This window comes from Giraffa tippelskirchi, chromosome 7, assembly GCF_054371585.1.
Source record: "Giraffa tippelskirchi isolate mGirTip1 chromosome 7, T2T-mGirTip1v1.2.pri, whole genome shotgun sequence".
In the NCBI taxonomy this organism is placed as follows: Eukaryota; Metazoa; Chordata; class Mammalia; order Artiodactyla; family Giraffidae; genus Giraffa; species Giraffa tippelskirchi.
The window spans coordinates 99243719-99262177 of NC_137281.1; the positions used below are offsets into that span (position 1 = coordinate 99243719).

At 45.7% G+C, this 18459-nt stretch overlaps 2 protein-coding genes across 5 annotated transcripts in view; one reads left to right on the forward strand and one right to left on the reverse strand.

The window, feature by feature from the left end:
• Positions 1-5653: 5653 nt before the first annotated feature.
• On the reverse strand, positions 5654-8423 carry RHOV (ras homolog family member V). Its single transcript, XM_081507651.1, has 3 exons — positions 8135-8423; positions 7191-7249; positions 5654-6998 (listed from the first exon to the last, which is right to left on the reverse strand). Exons 1-3 carry the CDS (start codon positions 8340-8342, stop codon positions 6555-6557), a joined length of 711 nt encoding a protein of 236 aa, XP_081363777.1. The 5' UTR covers positions 8343-8423; the 3' UTR covers positions 5654-6554.
• Positions 8424-8520: 97 nt separating this feature from the next.
• The window catches only part of VPS18 (VPS18 core subunit of CORVET and HOPS complexes), a 28935-nt gene continuing 18996 nt past the window's right edge, over positions 8521-18459 (forward strand). The window contains exons 1-2 of one of the 4 annotated variants that reach the window (XM_081507647.1): positions 8521-8591; positions 16880-17070. The gene's annotated coding sequence lies outside the window, so the exon portion shown is untranslated. Of the gene's footprint in view, positions 8635-16879; positions 17071-18459 lie in introns of all 4 variants that reach the window. The other 3 variants (XM_081507648.1, XM_081507650.1, XM_081507649.1) reach the window with 3 other exon arrangements.

Below are 18459 nucleotides of genomic sequence, written 5' to 3' on the forward strand. Positions count from 1 at the left end.
GTTTCAAGGGGCCCCAGGGAATCACTGTGCCCCACCTGGCCCAAAAGGCCCCCGTGCTGCCCCTCATCACCCAAGGGCCAGAGAGTCTGGTACAGACTGGTACAGGCAAAGTTCAAGGAAGCCAAGAAGCTGACCAGGCAAGGAGACTGGTGACTAGCTCTGCCTTCCAGAAGGGTATGAGTAGGGTGACCATACGCCCAGGTTATTAATAGAGTTCCCATTCAATCTCAGAAATATCCTGAGTCTGACAATGAATTCCACAGTCATCCCAGTTAGGGGACAAATCTCTTCAATGGAGGAAGTGTTGATAACTTTCCAGTAGGAGGGCAGGCCTGGTTCAATGCCAACATCCCTTCTCACATTCCACTCCAACCCTGTGTCCCTCTGTCCCACTCTGAGCCTAGGACAATCTAATCTGTCCCATCAACCATGCCTCCCAACCCTGCCCTCTGAGAGGTCTATTTCTAAGGGGCAGAACCTCCAGGCAGGACACTAGAAAGAAGCCTGGACTCAAGGTCAGGGCCCAGGTCCAAGTGCCCTCTTGGCCCTGTGGCTCTGTGTTTCAGTCTCATCTGAAAATCGGAGCTAATAAGAGTCCTCTGGCCCATCTGGAAGTTCAGCTGTAAGAATGGAAGGCAATAGTGGAGCAGACCAGGCTGCCTAAGCATCACCACGGCCAGGGACAGAAAACAGTGGTTTCCTGGGACAGTCAGCACTGTCCAGGCCTGGGAAGTCACTCCCTACTGTTGCCACAGCGTGACTAATGTGGCCTCTCGGCTGACTGAGTTCCGCTCACCAGAGGATTTGGCCCAGGCCCAGGGAGGACGCTGACAGCACAGCCCTGCTGGGAGCAGGGTTTCCTGGCAGCCAGGCACAGTGGGCAGGTCTGACCTGTGAGAGCCTGGTTACCGCCTGGGGCCTGGGCTGGTTGCAAAAGGGGCTGGTGCTCCTGACGCAGTCTACTCTCGGTCTCACTCACTCTCCCAAGCTGGTTCCCAGGAGAATGAGGCGATCAGAGGGTGTGTCACCTCTGCCCTGGGCACTGCCCTGCTACCTGGGGGAAAGCAAGCAAGGCCCAGCTCCCTCAAGTGTGCAGACACTCACACACCAGCCCAGCACACACACCCAGCACAAAGATGCTCATGGAGAAAACCCCCCCCGACACACACACACAGACCCACTCAGAAGTGAGCCTGGGCACACACAGACACATAGACAGACAGTCCCGAAGAAACAAGGCCCAACCTAGATGTACACACACAGGCACAGAGACCAACATACACCCAACACACCCGTGGATGCGTGCTAAGTCATTCAGTCGTGTCTGACTCTCTGCAACCCATGGACTGTAGTTCACCAGGTTCTTCCATCCATGAGGATTCTCCAGGCAAGAATACTGGAGTGGGTTGCCATGCCCTCCTCCAGGGGATCCTCCCAAACCAGGAACTGAACCCAGGTATCCAAATCAGCAGGAGGATTCTTTGCTACTGAGCCAACTGGGAAGCCCAACACACAGCCAGATGCACACATAGAAATGTGTATAATACACACTCCTAAGGGCAGGCATTATATGGATACACAAACTTACACATGCGGAGCTACTCACATCTCACATGAAGACAGACATCCACATTTACACATGTAGATACACAGACTTGCACATGCATGGAACGGTTCAGAGGTCTGCACAAAGGTAATATCCACTTGAAATACACAAGAGCAAAATTAGGGACACAGAGGGATGTACATGAACACCAATATGTCATATACACGTACCTTGTCATCATGTAGTATTTGTTGAACACCCACAATCTACTAGTCATGCTTCAACAGAAAGAGCCTCTGACAAGTCAACAGGCAAAGAAACCCAAGCTCCCTCATAGGCACCATTCACGATCATATGGTGATCCAGTCTCCAAGCCAAAGATGAAGGATATTTTTTCTGTAGATGGTCACCAATCCAGGTGGAAAAAATAATCAACTATGGATTTAATCTCATTTATAAAAGAAAAAAAATATGTAAAGGAAAACAACCTGAATGCACCCAAATGGGGATCTAGTTGAAGAAATTATGATCAGAGTGAAATAGTGAACAAACATACATAAATGGTTACAGATTCTAATCAGAGTTTATAATAACATGAAAAAGCTGTTAAAATTTTAAACAGAAAATACAAAATTATATCTAGCATAATCACAAGAAATGTTTCAAAAATATACAGAGAAAACCGAAAGGAAGTAACATCAAAATGTTACTACGGATTATCTTTGGGAATTAAGACTATTAGTACATTTCAATCTTCTTGTTCTTTGGATTTTCCAGTTTTTCTGTAAGCGAAACATTTATTGTGAAAAAAGAAAATAGATATTTAAAAACATCAACTAAGGGTTGGTTACACAGATATTAAAAATAATTTTACATTGATAAGCACTAATTTAAGACTGTATATGTAAGAAAAATACACTTCTTTCCAGCTAATATATTCAATGTTCCTTTAGATTCAAGAGCAGAGAAAATAGGGGAAAAGAGGCAAATGAAAGAGAGATAAAGAGATAAAAACAGTCCCAGAAAAGTAAAGAGAGATCACATTGTAGAGACACAGCGAGTGAGACTGTGGGTTTGGAACAAGAGGTAAATCCCCTTTTGCTCTGTACAGGCATGGGCCCCAGGGCTTCAGAGGGCCTTTCCAGCAAGCCATCGCTCTTTTAAAAAAATATTTATCTCTACTGTATCCAGGTCTTAGTTGCATCATGCGAGATCTTCATTGTAGCATGCAGGATCATTTAGTTGATGCAGGCGAGATCTTTAGTAGTAGCATTCGAACTCTTAGTGGTAGCATGTGAGATCTAGTCCCCTGACCGGGGATCAAACCCAAACCTCTGCAGTGGCATCAAGGAGCCTTAACCACTGAACGACGAGGGAAATCCCAAGCCATTCCATTACTCTTTAGGCCTGTGGTAAGGCCCCTGGACACAGACCTGGAGATGAACTTTATCCTCAGGATCCCTGCAAGGCTCACTACTTGGCTTTTTATCTCAAGCACTTAATGAAACTGAAAGTGAAAGTCACTCAGCTGTGTCCAACTCTTTGCAACCCCATGGACTATACAGCCTATGGAATTCTCCAAGCCAAAATACTGGAGTGGGTAGCCTTTCCCTTCTCTAGGGGATCTTTCCAACCCAGGGATCAAACCCAAGTCTCTCGCATTGCAGGCAGATTCTTTACCAGCAGAGCCACAAGGGAAGCCCCAAGCACCTAATGGTCAGCAGCAAATGTTGCCTGAGCCCATGATCCTGTGGGAACACAGGGGCATGAATGGGACTTATTCCCTCTCCATTTAGCTAGTGATGGTGGGTTGCGGGGTGGGGGGTGGGGGGGTGTAGCCTGAGCAAAGGACTAAATTTAGTGTCTCCTCAATGGGCCGAGACAGCAGTGCAGACATTAATGACATAGGTCCTAGAGAAGTGAGTATTGACTGGAAGATGGTTAAAGGAGAAACCGGGCATCTGGTTGGGAGGGGAGTTCGGGGGCACTTTCTAGAGGATTTGGCAAAAACTTCCCTGGTGGCTCAGATGGTAAAAGCATCTGCCTACAATGCGGGAGACCTGGGTTCAATCCCTGAGTCAGGAAGATCCCCTGGAGAACGAAGAGACTGGAGACTTCCAACCCACTCCAGTATTCTTGCCTGGAGAATCCCATGGACGGAGGAGCCTGGTAGGCTACAGTCCATGGAGTCACAAAGAGTCGGACACGAATGAGTGACTTCCTTCACTCACTTAAAGACTTGGAGTCAGAAGTAAAAAATGATTGGGGATTGGGGAGTGGGGATCACTGGGACAATCTAGCCTTGTCCAGGTTGGTGTCAGATTTGTGGTCTTGAGTGCTGAAATGAGAAGCTGGGAGTTCATTGCAGGCACTGAGAGCTAGTAAGAATCTTGAGTCAGGGAAGTTCCGGGAGAAAGGAAGCAGCACTAGGGAGACCGGAGTGGGAAGCAGCAGTGGCAGAGATGCAGGTGCGAGGCAGACAAGGCTCAGTGACCCAGCAGGAGAGAAGACAAAGTGACACGGGTATACTACTTCCATCAGAGAATTAGGGAAGAAGCTGGAGGTGGGAGAGACCCCAAAGATCACTTGATTAGGCTTCCTCCCCCAACCCATAGCACCTTTACATCACCTTGGAGGAGTTCGAAAATCTCTAATCCAGAGACTTGAGTGTTTCATTTTGCAAATAAGGAAACTGAGGCACAGAGAAGGAAAAAAAAAATTGCCTAAGGTCATGGTTGATGCCGGAGCCTGAACTTGAATTGAGGTCTCTGCCCCCAGGAAGGTAGTGTGTCAGGCTGGGTTGAGATAACAGCCGGCCATGGAGCAGGGGGTAAGACTCCATCTACCTGAGGGGACAAGGGGCAAAGGGAGACAGGTGGCTGGAGCTCTGGGGGAAGAGCCCAGGTGGGGCAGAAGGTGGACAGTCTTGGCCAAAACTCAACTTGGGGATTATCTGAGGTTTCACTTGGCTAGGATTTCTGTCCCACAGCCATGTTCTTTCTCACACACACACAACTTCCTGCAGAGGGAGCTGGGCTGGGACAGAGGGCTCACTTGGCCCATTAGTTGCCTAGCAAGTGTCCCAGGTGTGCCTTAGAAATACCTGTCCACACGAACAACACTTACCATGTACCAACTCTAGAGTTGGCATAGTGCTCTTATGGCCACTTATAATAGTATATTACTTGGGATGTTACCTTTTTTCTCTGAGCCTCTCTTCCCTTACAGGTAAGTAAAGTGGTGCCCCTCCTATTCCAAATGCACCTGTTAAACGTCCTTCCAGCTCCAAGTCTAGGGAATGTTCTCTGAATCCCTGCTCCTCTCTAAGTCCTCAATCAATGAACCCTCACTCTCAAAGGATTTCTGGGACCAAACTTCTATTTAAATTGTTGACCAGAGTTCCTCTGTGGCCCACTGGTTAGGACACTTCACTCTCACTGCTGAGGGCAGGTTCAATTCCTGGTTGGGGAACTAAGATCCCACAACCTGCACAGAAGAGGCCAAAAAAAAAAAGCAATATAAATTGTTGACACTGGCATCCTGACCTTCACTAGGTCTTTATGTAGCCTTTGAGTGCTAAGTCTAAAGACTGGGTTCAACCAACCCAAGTCCAAGAAGTTTGGCCAGTGGTTGAGGTTTAAGTTGTATGGGGGTCCCTTCGTGTTCGGGGTCTGAACCAGAGGGCCCTCCCCAATCTGAAACCCTGGGGCACTGTAGACTGTTGGAAGGATCAGAGCAGGAAGGTTAGAGGGCTCAGGATTTCCCCAGAGCCCGGGGCTGAGCACTGTGCTCCAGAAGGGAGGGGGAGAGGGGAGGGGCACCACCCGCCCGGTGAGGTCATGGGAAAGCAGCTCTGGCGCTGACACCTGGGGAAACCCGTTTCCAGGCTGCTTCCCACGCTAGCTCTCCTGGGAACCAGCTAAGCCCCAAACGGGGCGCCCCAAATCCCTCCCCCGCATCCAGTTCCCATCACTGTCCCATCTAGACCAGCCCTCACCTTTCAATCTAGCCTCAGTCTTTTGGTACCCAAGCTGTCTCTATCCAAATGGTTGGGTCTTGAGGGACCAACATCCTGACCTCTCCAGAAAAAGACACCGAGACAGCAGCTTCAGAAACTTAAGGCTTTATTTGCAGACTCCACATTGCCCTGTCTTCTAGGCTATGACTTTGGAGAAAGCCCCTTCTTCCTTTAGGCTCCGATTTGCAGCTCCTCCCCCTCCTCTTGCTGGGCCTTGCCTCTCACTTCCTGCCTCACTCCTGGTCCAGCCAGTTTGGGCAGTGCCTAGGGAGACCTGAGACCCAGTTCTTCTCAGGCACCAGCCCCGCCCTCCCTGGCCTTGAGGCTTTGAGGACAGCCCAAGTGTCAGCCTTGCTCCTCAGCTGCCCCACTTCTCTGCTCTCCTTCTTTCTCTTCTTCGTTCCAAGAGGAGCCCTCTGATCTGTCTTCTCCCCAGCCTGCCTCTAGTCCTAAGGTTCCAAGGCTGTACTTTCTGCTCCTTCTCAATCTCTCACAGATCTCTGTCTTATCCAATTCATTCTAAACTCTCCAAATCAGGGCTGGACACCTTCCAGACTTCCAAGATGCCCAGCTGTTCCTCAGGCTCTTCCTCACCCCTGGGCCAAGGAAGGGGTGGGGACCACCACAAGGGGTCCTAATTCAACCAGCCTGGCTTGAGGGCCCATAATAAGAAACTAGGAATTGACCCCCAAACTGCTTGGAGGCAGCTGACGCTGTCAAGATCATCGCATGAAAATCAAAGTACTAGGATTTCTCTGTCAGCCTTGACCACAGAAATCCAAGTCAGACCCTTCCCTCCTCCAGGCCCTAGGCTCATCCTGGCATATAAGAGCGGGCAGTTAAAGGCCCATGGCTCCACAGCGTTCAGATGGGAACTGAGTCCCATGGGGGTGGCCTGGCTCTGCCAGCAGAGCCCCTCAAAGGCCCCATGTCTCAGGTTCTAGAAGTCTGTGGCCATTGGCCTACTGATCATTCTGCTGCCACAGCTGTTCAAACAAAACAGAAGAACTTCTTCCAGCGGCAGCGGGAGAGGGTGCGCACACCTTTGGCGTTCAGTTTCTTCTCCAGCCGGGCTTTGTGCTCAATGGCACTGAGAATGGCCGAGTCAAACACCTCCTTCAAGTTCTTCTGCGTCAAGGCAGAGCACTCCAGGTAGCAGCAGGCCCGGATCTTCTCGGCCAGACCCTGAGCCTGGGGTTGAGGCACCGGGCCTTCCCGGCCCCCCTGGTCCAGCTGAATCAGTACATTGACATCATCCCTCAGGTCGGCCTGGGTACCCACCAGCAGCACGGGTGCCAGGGGATTGTGAGTACGAATCTCTGGCAGCCATTTCTCTGTGATGTTTTGGAAGGAGCTGGGCTGCACCACACTGAAGCAGGCCAGGAAAACATCTGTATCCGGGTAGCAGAGGGAGCGAAGGCGGTCAAAGTCTTCCTAGGATGGAAAGTCCAGGCCATTAGTAGGATTATTCCCTGCCACAGGACACAGGGAATCCCTTGTCACCTTGGTTTGGAGACTGAGACTCGTAACTAAGGGCCCAAGGCCTTCTCCACTCCTGATGGACCCCGGCTTCTCCCAGCCTCCAACCCACCTCACCCCAGACCAGTAGAGGACGCTACTTCTCACCTGTCCTGCTGTGTCCCAGAGCTCAATGCGCACCGGGGCTCCATCAACCAGGACTTGCACTGCAAGGGAGAGGCAGGGGAAAGACTGAGTTAGAAAGCGTGTCCTGAGATTAGGTTTGAGGTAACTAACTACCATGTACAAAATAGCTAGTGGGAACCTGCAGTACAGCCCAGAGAGCTCAGCTCTGTGCTCAGTGATGGGTGGTATGGGGGGGAGGGGAGTGTTCAAGAGGGAGGCATAGGTTTCATACAGCTGATTTACTTGATTGCAGAGCAGAAACTAACACAACATTGTAAAGAAATTACACTCTAATAGAGAAAAGAAAAAGAGGCTTCCCTGGCGGCTCAGTGGTAAAGAATCCACCTGTCAATGCAGGAGACATGGGTTCGAGCCCTGGTCCAGGAAGATCCCACATGCCGCAGAGCAACTGAGCCCATGACCACAACTATTGAGCCTGTGCTCTAGAGCCCGGGAACCAAAACTAAACGTGCGGTAACTACTGAAGCCCGGACGCTCTAGAGCCGGCGCTCCGCAACAAGTGAAGCCGCCGCAGTGAGAAGCAGCGAACTACAACGAACAGTGGTCCCCGCTCGCCGCAACTAGAGAAAAACCTGCGCAGCAACGAAGACCCAGCACAGCCAAAGATAAACGAAAAAAAAAAATTTTTTTTAAGAAAAGAAAAGAACCCATGGTGGATTCATGTCAATGTATGGCAAAACAAATACAATATTGTAAAGTTAAAAAATAGAAAATAAACTAATTAAAAGTGAAAAAAAAAAGAAAAGAACGTCCTGGATCCCACCAAGCCTCAGTAGCGCCACCTCGGGGCCTCCTCCCGGCAGCCTCCGGGGGGCTTCGGTGCACTCGCTCCTCGGCTCCAGCCGCAGTCCCCGAGTGCACAACCCCACCCCCAGCCACGCGGCCGCCGTGGCCGTTGAACGTACCGGAGAAGGTGTCCAGCGCTGTGGGCCGGTAGCGCGCGGGGTACCCATTGCAGGTGTAGCTGACGATGAGGCTGCTCTTGCCCACCGCGCCGTCGCCCACTAGCACGCACTTTATGCCCAGCTCTGGGGACGCGCTGCCCCGTCCCGGGGGAGGGGTCGGGGACCGGAGCGGGGGCGACTCGGCCTCGCTTAGCTCCCGCGGGGGCATGGCCCGCTTCGGGGACAGCCGGGGACGAGGCTCCGCTGTGATCGGTGAAGCACGTTCCGTAGGTTGCCTCTGACTGAATCCGCGGAGACCCAGCTCAACCGCCAGCCGCTACCCGTGGGTATATGTGAACCCCGCCCACCTCATCTGCATACCCCAAGCGGCCTCGGACCCCGCCCACCCTCCAAGCCTCCTCCAGGACCTCCCTCTACAGCACGCCCCAAGAGGTCAGGCAGTCTCTAACACCAGCAGGTAGAGACGCAGGCCGAAAACTGACGCTCAGGGAATCACACAGGTTCGAGAACAAAGAGTTGCCCATATGAGGCAGATCTCTGAGGCAGAGACAGATATCCAGGATTTATTGTTAGGAAGAAGAAGCAAATTGCAGAACACATAATGCAACATGTTCAAATTAAACGTTTATTCAAATTAAAACAAACAATAAAAAAAAGATATGTTTGAGTATTAAAAAGTCTGGATAATAATTTTATTAATGAATTACTTTTTTAAAAATAAAGAGATCATGAAGAGGCAGAAGATAAACTCAAGAGGGAACACGGCAGGCAAGAATGTATTGTACCTCTTCCACGGAAGAGCTTCCTCTAGATTCAGCCTGAAGGCAGTCTTTAAACACCTTCACTCTGCTCCTCTAAAGGATCTCAGGATGCTGGAGAAGCTAGCTGGGGAGGATCTTCAAGGACAGTTCTCCAATTGAATATTTTCTAAATCCCCAAAGTCCCTAATATCATCTTCATCATCATCAAAAGCACATAATAATTATCTATTTGCTGATGCTGTCCTGGGCCACCCATTGTCCTTGCCCTAGAAGGTGTTTATAGATAGAGACATGATATCTCATGTAGCCCTAGGAAGGTCACCAAGAGAGCAAGTGAAGAATAGCCTGATGCTAATTTCATAACTTTATTGCAGCCACACCAAGTGACACCAGGCCCAGAATCCTTTCTCTGAATCCCACGCCTGTACAAAGATCTCAGCCTATATGAAGATCATTGAAAACACCTCCTTCACGAGTTGTTGAAGGGAGAGTGTTGGGAGTAGGTCAGTGAAAATTGAAAATAAATAACTATTTTTCAAGCAGTAGGTAGTATAAAAATCTCTAAGTCCAAATCTCAAAATCTCTTGAAAAAAGTTTCAAGATTTCTGATTTTTATTCCTTACCCCACCACCACTACCAACTGTTGATCAAATGTTGAAGACAACAACTAGAAAGTTGCTGATTTAATCATCAAAAACTTGACTGTGGGGAAATGGTAGAATCCCCAGTATTCACTTCTGTGTCCCAGTGTCTACATCCTACATTCCTCACCTCCAAGTATCTTTGGATGCTAATAACCCCTAATTATAGCCTCTATGACTTCTCAGACACATTCACATAAGACATCCGGCAAGTGAAAGAAGCCTGAAAGTGTTGCCTTCACACTATGGCACCCAGAAGGTCTGAAAGCTATTCTTTTTGCTCTCCTGGAAAGGGAGGCAAGAATGGGGATGTGAAAAGACATAGACATCAAGAGACCTGCCCCAGTATTCCTACTTCTTCAACTCATTAGCTATATAATTCCTGAGAAATCACTTGCTCCATCTCAGCTATAACATGCTAGGTGAAGCTTCTTTATTTCATATTTATTTCTTAAATATTTCTTATTTCTGGTGGTAGCAATATGTGATTCAGGGAACCTAGGGAAATTGCCCCAGTCTGGGTGTCTGGGACAAAATTACTACACACACACTCTTCTTCACAATGCTCTTATCCTTTTACCCAAACTATTATTAACAATAGTTTTATTATAGCTGTAAATTTGAGAGTAATCATGTTTAATTCTTTCTGCAGGTAGAAGGGAGTATAAATAATACAAATGGGGGAAGTATCAGCTGGTTATGGTTAAACCCCAACTTGGCCTGCAACAGGCCATTCTTTGCTGGCCCTGTGGGTGGGGACACTTTCTAACCTGGGTCTCTTTGTCTGAGCTGGTTTAGGGACAGTCTTGTCAGCAAGAGGGGGAAGGAGGAGACAACCTGGGGAGCTGATGAGTCATCTATTTCTCACTAAAGACTTGCAATTCTGGTTGCTGCTGCTGCTGGGAAAGTCCCCTCCCGAGAGTGGCCTGAGTCTTATTCCTGTCCACCTGAGAAATTGTCCCAACTTCCAGTCAGATACACATTTGCTAAGATTAAAACATTGCCTTGATGTTCTCCTTGGAGGTATGATTGAATTTAGGACTGGAGCAGGAAATATACAAGATGAGCGTGGAACGTTTTGTAGTAGAGAAAGTAAGGAAGTGCCAAATAAACAAAGCAACAGGAAGCTGGAGATGCGTTAGAGGACACAGGAGCCAACTGAAAGAGCTTGCACAGGCCAAATGTGGGACAGTTTGAGCAATAAAATAAACCAGTATTAGATTATAACCCAAAATATAAAATAAATAGTATATCTATTCTGATATAAATGGGGGATAATATACAAACCTCTCATGAATGATCCCAAATACTGTATGTAGATACTCTAGCCTTAAAGAAGAGAGTAAACCACCACTCTTATGGGCCATGCATAGTGACTTCCTTGCAAAGACTGAAAAGGGTAGGGGAGAAAACAACTTTACAGTCGAAAATCCAGACAAACACTCCCTCAAGCAGGTGATCAAGATTAAGATCAACATTGATAAGTCAAGTTGATGGTATGTACCTTTGATGTGATGCAAAGAGAATGACATTTTACCTCTGTGGCCTTCCTCTCAAGAATTCAAGTCTAATCATGAGAAAAACATAGGAAAATTTCCAACTGAGAGACACTCTACCAAAAGGTGGTCCAGTACTTCTCAAAACTGTCAAGGTCATCAAACAAGGAAAGTCTGGAAAACCGCCCCAGACAAGAGGAGCCCAAGGAGACATGACAACTAAATGTAATGTGGTATTCTGGGTGGGACTTTGGAAGAGAAAGAGGACATTAGGTAAAAACTAAGGAATTCTGAATAAAATGTAAACCTGAATTAATAATAATGGACTAATTCTGGTTCATTAATTCTGACAAATGTACAATCAGCTCAGTTCAGTCCTTCAGTCGTGTCTGACTCTTTGCGACCCCATGGATCGCAGCACACCAGGCCTCCCTGTCCATCACCAACTCCTGGAGTTTACTCAAACTCATGTCCATTGAGTCGGTGATGCCATCCAACCATCTCATCCTCTGTCGTCCCCTTCTCCTCCTGACTTCAGTCTTCCCCAGCATCAGGGTCTTTTCAAAAGAGTCAGCTCTTCACATCAGGTGGCCAAAGTATTGGATTTCAGCTTCAACATCAGTCCTTCCCATGAACACCCAGGACTGATCTCCTTTAGGATGGACTGGTTGGATCTCCTTGCAGTCCAAGGGGCTCTCAAGAGTCTTCTCCATCACCACAGTTCAAAAGCATCAATTCTTCAGTGCTCAGTTTTCTTTATAGTCCAAGTCTCACATCCATACATGACTACTGGAAAATGTGTACAATATAATGTAAAATATTTATAATAGGGGAACCTGAGTGTGAAAGACAGGGAAACTCTGTGCTATCTTCTTGATTTTTCTATAAGTCTAACCTGTTCTAAAGTTTATTAAAAAAACAAACAAAAAACCCTAATTTTAAGAGTGAGGTATTGGCACAAAAAAAGACACATAGATCAATGGAAGAGAATATAGAACCCAGAAATAAACCCACACTAATATGATCAATTAATCTACAATAAAGGAAGCAAGAATATAGAATGGGGGAAAGACAGGCTCTTCAATAAATGCTGTTGGTGACACTGGACAGCTACATGCAAAAGAATCAAACCTGGACTACTTTGTCACACCATATCCCAAAATAAACTCAAAATGGATTAAGACTTAAATGTAAGACCCAAAACCATAAAATTCTTAGAAGAATACATAAGCAGTATGCCCTCTGACATCAATCTTAGCAATATTTTTTTGGGGGGGTCTGTCTCCTAGAAAGGGAAATAAAAGCAAAAATAAGCAAACAGGACTACATCAAACTAAAAAGATTTTGCACATTGAAAGAAACTATCAACAAAACAAAAAGACAGCCTACTGAAAGGGGAAGATATTTGCAAACAATATATTCAATAAAGGGTTAATATCCAACATACACAAAGAACTCATACAGTTCAACAACAACAACAACAACAAAAATACCTGATTTAAAAATGGGCAGAGGACCTGAATAGACATTTTTCTAAACAAGACACACGGAGGGCCAACAGGCATATGAAAAGATGCTCAGTATCAGTCATCATCAGGGAAATGTAGATTAAAAGCACAACTGTGAGAATGGCTATCATCAAAAAGAACAATGTGTTGGTGAGAATGTGGAGAAAAGAGAACACTTGCACTTTATTGGTGGGACTGTAAATTGATGTAGTCACTATGGAAAAGAGTATGAAGTTTCCTCAAAAAATTAAAAATAGAACTACCAGGTGTTAGTCACTCAGTCATGTCCAACTCTCTGCGACCTCATGGACTGTAACCTGCCAGGCTCCCCTGTCCATGGAATGCTCCAGGTGAGAATACTAGAGCAGGTAGCCATTCCCTTCTCCAGGGGATCTTCCTGGCCCAAGGATCAAACCCAGGTCTCCTGCATTTCTGCTTCCCTGGTGGCTCAGATGGTAAAGAAGAGCTACCATATGATCCAGCAATTTCACTTCTGAGTATTTATCTGAAAAAAATAAAAAACAGTAATTCAAAAAGATATATGCACTCCAGTATTCATTGTAGCATTATTTACAATAGCCAAGAAACAACATAAGTGTCCATCAATAGATGAATGGAAAAAGATGCTGTATACATGTACCGAGGAATATTACTCAGCCATAAAAACTGAAATTTTGCCATTTGTTACAACATGGATGGATCTAGAGGGTATTATGTTAAGTGAACTAAGTCAGACAGAGAAAGACAAATACTCTGTGACCTGACTTATGTGTAGACTCTAAAAAACAAAACAATTAGGGACTTCTCAGGCAGTTCAGTGGTTAAGACTCCACCCTTCCACTGCAGGGGGTTTGGGTTCAATCCTTGGCTGGGGGACTAAGATCTCAGATGCTGTGTGGCACAGCCTAAAAAAAATTAATTAAAATGTTTAAAAGACAAACAAAACAAAATAAAAACAGACTCATCTATGAGTTCTACAGAGAACAAACAGGTAGATGCCAGAAGGAAGGAGGATGGGGGTAAAATACTTAGGAGATTAAGAGGTACAAACCCCAAGTTATAAAATAAACCATGAGGATGTAATATACAGCGTAGCATAAGGTATATGGTCAATAACATTGTAATAACTTTGTGTGGTGACAGATGGTTACCAGACTTACGGTGATCATCTCATAATATTTGCAAATGTCAAATCACTATGTAGTACATCCGAAACTAACTTAATATTTTAAGTCAACCATATTAAAAATAAAAACTAAGCCTTAAGTTAAAAAAAACTTAGCTAGCTTAGGCAGAGTGTAAGATTAATAAAATAGTTTTATTTAGTGGAAAAACAAACAAAAAAAACTGAAATGTGGTCCTGACATTGAATCATGGCAGTCATAATGTTTTGTTTCCAAAGTGTCCAACACAAAGTGTATGGAGCTTTAGACGTGTGAAGCTTCTTTAGTTTGCTCTATCTCCTAAGATATCCAAGTGCGATTGCTGAGCAGTTTGAGGGATGTGGGGGTAGTATACAGGGGTCCAGCAAAGTTAGGAAATTAGCCTCAAGATCAAAGAGTCTCCTAAGTGGCAGACCATCCCCAAACTAGCAATCAATAGATTCACCCTCAGGTGTGGTCAAATTCCTAAGCATTTCTGTTAAGCCTTGATCTTATTTAAAATTACTGCATACATTGGAATACCTCCAGCAAAATCTCAACTCAATAAACCAAAAGAAATCTATCCATACTCACCACTAGGATTTTCCTATTGTTGAAAAAAGGATTAGCAAAAAAGGAAGAGTTTACTCAAAAAGTTCAGTGCTGAGGCCCTTTGTCAGTGAAATGTGCCTCTTGTAATCTTTTTCTATATCCTCTGCATACTGTACTCCGAGACTGAATCAGGCCTGCTGCTCAGAAGGAGCCCAGAGACTCAATGAGTAGGTCAGAAAGCTTTGAAATAAAAAGAGAATGCAAGAAAAAGAATTTCATATCTAACACTTAATAAACCTGGGAAAAACTACTTATTTACCAACATACTGATGATGATAATAAGACAATAATTGGATTTTTCTCTACTCCCTGTGCTGCATCCTGGGAGGGCGTCAGAAGCAAAATTCAGTGGCCTAGGCTGAGTTAGCCTCCTGGCACCAGGGGAACAGATCTTGTCCATCTACCCTCCAGGCTCTCCATGCCATCTGTCCCAAGGATCTGGCTACCTCCTCGGCTTCTGCCCAGCCCTGCCCTTCTCCCAGCTCCAGCCTTAGTCTTTTCTTCTCCCTGCCGTTCTCTCCACCTCATCTCTAACCACTCGATCCCACTGCTTCTACCTCCTCAAACCTCTCACTCATGCCCAGACTTTGCACTCAAGCCCTGGCCAGTATTTTTGTTTGTTTGTTTTTAACCTCCTGCAGGAGTTCCAGCTAAAAATGTTCATATAAAAGGACTCTTCTCTCATTTCATTAATAGAGCTCTCTTCCTAACTTTCTCATTTCTGACAATGCTAACGCAATTCTCTCAAGCTAATGAATTGGAAAGAGTTGGAGCGGACTAGTCTTCAAACCTCACAATGTGCTTGGGCTCCTTCCTGTCCATCTTCAGTTGTTTTTGTGAAGTACTTGACACTCCTCTTCCTTTTGGCATCCCTTGCCCAAAGAATCACCTCCTGCCTGCCTCCCTGACCTTGTTTTGCTCATTTCTAGTGCACTCAAGCTTCCTAAGACAACAAGTTTATTCTGTTACTCTCCCACTCAAAACACTACAGTGAATCCCTATTCACTGCCGGACAGTATATGAATCTCTGCTGTCATCCACAGCTTCTGATTACAGTACACTGCCAGGACAGGATAAACAGCCACTAAAATAATCCTTAAGAGAACTTCCAATGATGTAGGAAAATGTTTTAAAAAATAATGTAAAATGATACAGAATTATATAAACAGTTTGAGCCAAGTATTTTTTTTTTTTTAAGTGTATAGTTAGAATAAAAAAGTCCTATAAGAAGCACATAGACCAAAATGTAGAGAATTATTGTCACTGGCTGGGAAGCTGATTTTGCCTGCTATATAATGAACACTAAGCCCCAGTTAGCTATTAATATTATGTTGCTTTATCATTTTATCTCTCTTTTCTACAATGAACATGCCAAAAAAAAAATACTGAAATAAAAAATACATGTTCAGGGACTTCCCTGGTGGTCCAGTGAACTAAGCCCCACATGCCACAACTAAGACTGAGAAGAGCCAAATAAATAAATATTAAAAAAAAATACACGTTCTTTGTATATTTGGAAAAAAAGGAAACACGCCAACACGTCAACAATGTCGGAATGGCAGGATCATGAATTGTAATTATGTTTTCATTCATCCCTTCATTCCATGAGGTTCTTTTCAAACCCACTGTGGGGTAAGCACTGTGGAAAGTGCCAGCACACAGCGATGGACAAATCAGGGCTCATGTGTTCCTCCACCTTGCTTTATCCTATGTTAACCCTCCTCTGAACTCAAGGTCTGTCTCACTCATTTTGAGAACACTCCGTGTTTCCTGTGTGCATATCTTATACACAGGACAGGGGACAAGGAGGGTCTCATACAACTTCTGGCTCTTATTACCCTACCCCAGTGGCATCCCACTTGCTGCTGCTACTGCTAAGTCGCTTCAGTCGTGTCTGACTCTGTGCGACCCCATAGACGGCAGCCCACCAGGCTCCGCCATCCCTGGGATTCTCCAGGCAAGAATACTGGAGTGGGTTGCCATTTCCTTCTCCAGTGCATGAAAGGGAAAAGTGAAAGTGAAGTCGCTCAGTCATGTCCGACTCCTAGCGACCCCATGGGTCTGCAGCCTACCAGGCTCCTCCACCCATGGGATTTTCCAGGCAAGAGTACTGGAGTGGGGTGCCATTGCCTTCTGGGCATCCCACTTAGGAGGAGCTTATTAACTCTTTGTGGAATGAATAAATGAATGGTGAGGCATGATTTGCCTAATGATAAAGAGACTAGCCCCATGTTCCTTGATGTCACAAGCACTTGTCCAAATGGTCAAGCCCTGGGCTCAGCCAATCCTTACTTGCTTCTCCTCAAAGACTGGCTCCGCTGGCCCGAAGTCTCCTTGAATAGAAACTGGGGCCTGAGACCACCAAGGTCCCCTCAACCTTCTGGGGTTAACCTTAGAGCATGTGTTTTCCTTTGATGATCATGATGAACATTAGCAGCTTTACAAAAAAGAGGACCCAATAAAGAAGCATTCAGTTAATAATGATATCCAAATCCTCTCCTTGGCATTGCTTATATAAACTGCATTTTATATAGTTTGAACCAAGGATGGCATTTACATTATTTAACAACTGGTTTGGCCCGCAGAGAGATGCTGGTCCTTGGGCTGGAGAAGCTTTTCAGAAAACATCTAGTGTGCCGGAGATTAAACCTTTAATGGCTGGCTCCTGGGGAGGAGTGATGGTGAGAGACACACTCAGGGAAGTGGATATGTTAACCACTGGCGTGACCACATCGCTGTGTACCTGCCGAATTTCATCAGTCTGGTTGGGTTTGGAGTGAGTATGAACCAAGCAAAGAGGGCTTGGAAACAGCCTGAAGGAATAGCAGGAATCTGGCCCAGGAGGGAAAGACTCTGGTCCATTTTGTAACTAAAACTAGCTCCTCTGGGCTAAGGAAGTGAGTGGTGAAAAATGAGTTGGGAAGGGAGGTGGGAGCCCAATCCCGGTCACATCACAGCTTTTCTTTTCCTTCAGGGTTATTTCACCAGGGAACAGTTAGACCTAGGGATACCTCCCCAGGATGCAGAACTTTCAGCTCTAAAACCATGAGGGTTGGTCTCCCTAACCGTGTTAGTAGAGTAGCCTGCTCTTTAGCTAAACTACAGCAATTGAAACTAGAAACAGAGCAGGATTTTCCACACCAACATAAAATTAACTTTCACTATTTTTTATAAAGTGTTGATATGAAAGGTACTGCATTTTGTTCACATTTGTTTGTATAAAGTTAGTATTTGTAAATCAAGTTCTTTTCCCTGCCTTTATCACAAATTATGCTTTGTCAACAAGAGATAAGTTAACTTGATGGTTAAGAGCACAGATTCTGGGTCAAAGCACCTGGATTGGTATCCAGGTTGTATCCCTTACTAGCTGTCGCCTTTTTTTCTGGGCCTCAGTTTGCTTGTCTGTAAAATGGGATTAAGATAGTGCCTGCCTCATTGAATGTTGTGGGGATTAAATGAGTTATAGAGAATGCTTGGAATAGTGTCTGTACAAAGAGAGTACTCTGCAAGGGTGCACTAGTATTATAATTATCTTCCCCTGGGTCAGGTCAAGTTTTTTTCAGATGAAGTCACAACCCCGCTTAAGAGTGAACAATACACATTTGTCAGATAAGATAGGTTCGGGGGAGGGGGGGGTGCTTCCCTGGTGGTCCAGTGGTTAAGAATCCACCTGTCAATGCAGAGGACACAGTTTAAATCCCTGGTATGGGAAGATCCAACATGCCTGGGAGCAACTAAGGCCCTGGGCCACAACAACTGAACCCAGGCTCTAGAGCCCATGTGCCTCAACTACTGAAGCCTGTGCACCTAGAGCCTGTGCTCAGCAACAAGAGAAGCCACTGTAATGAGAAGCTTGAACACCGCAACTAGAGAGTAGCTCCAGCTCACCTCAACTAGAGAAAGCCCTCAGGCAGCAGCAGTGAAGAACTGGTGCAGCCAAAAATATATAAATAAATATTAATTAATTTTAAAAACAGATTCAGAATTTTGTCTTCTGTGACCCAGACAGGGAACACAAAAAGTTATCATTCTAGTATACTGGTATTGTTATTATCTTTACTTTACAGATGGGGAAACAGTCTTCATAGAAGTTATATGACTTGCCCAAGGCCTCACAGCTAAGATACAGCCAGGATTTGTCCCCATTTGTTGCTCCACCACCATC

Coding starts and splice junctions, on each gene's coding strand:
- RHOV (XM_081507651.1), bottom strand. CDS start 8,342: ATGCCCCCGCGGGAGCTAAGCGAGGCCGAGTCGCCCCCGCTCCGGTCC. Junction 7,250..8,134: donor AGCGCTGGACACCTTCTCCG/GTACGTTCAACG, acceptor TCTCCCTTGCAG/TGCAAGTCCTGGTTGATGGA. Junction 6,999..7,190: donor TCTGGGACACAGCAGGACAG/GTGAGAAGTAGC, acceptor TTTCCATCCTAG/GAAGACTTTGACCGCCTTCG.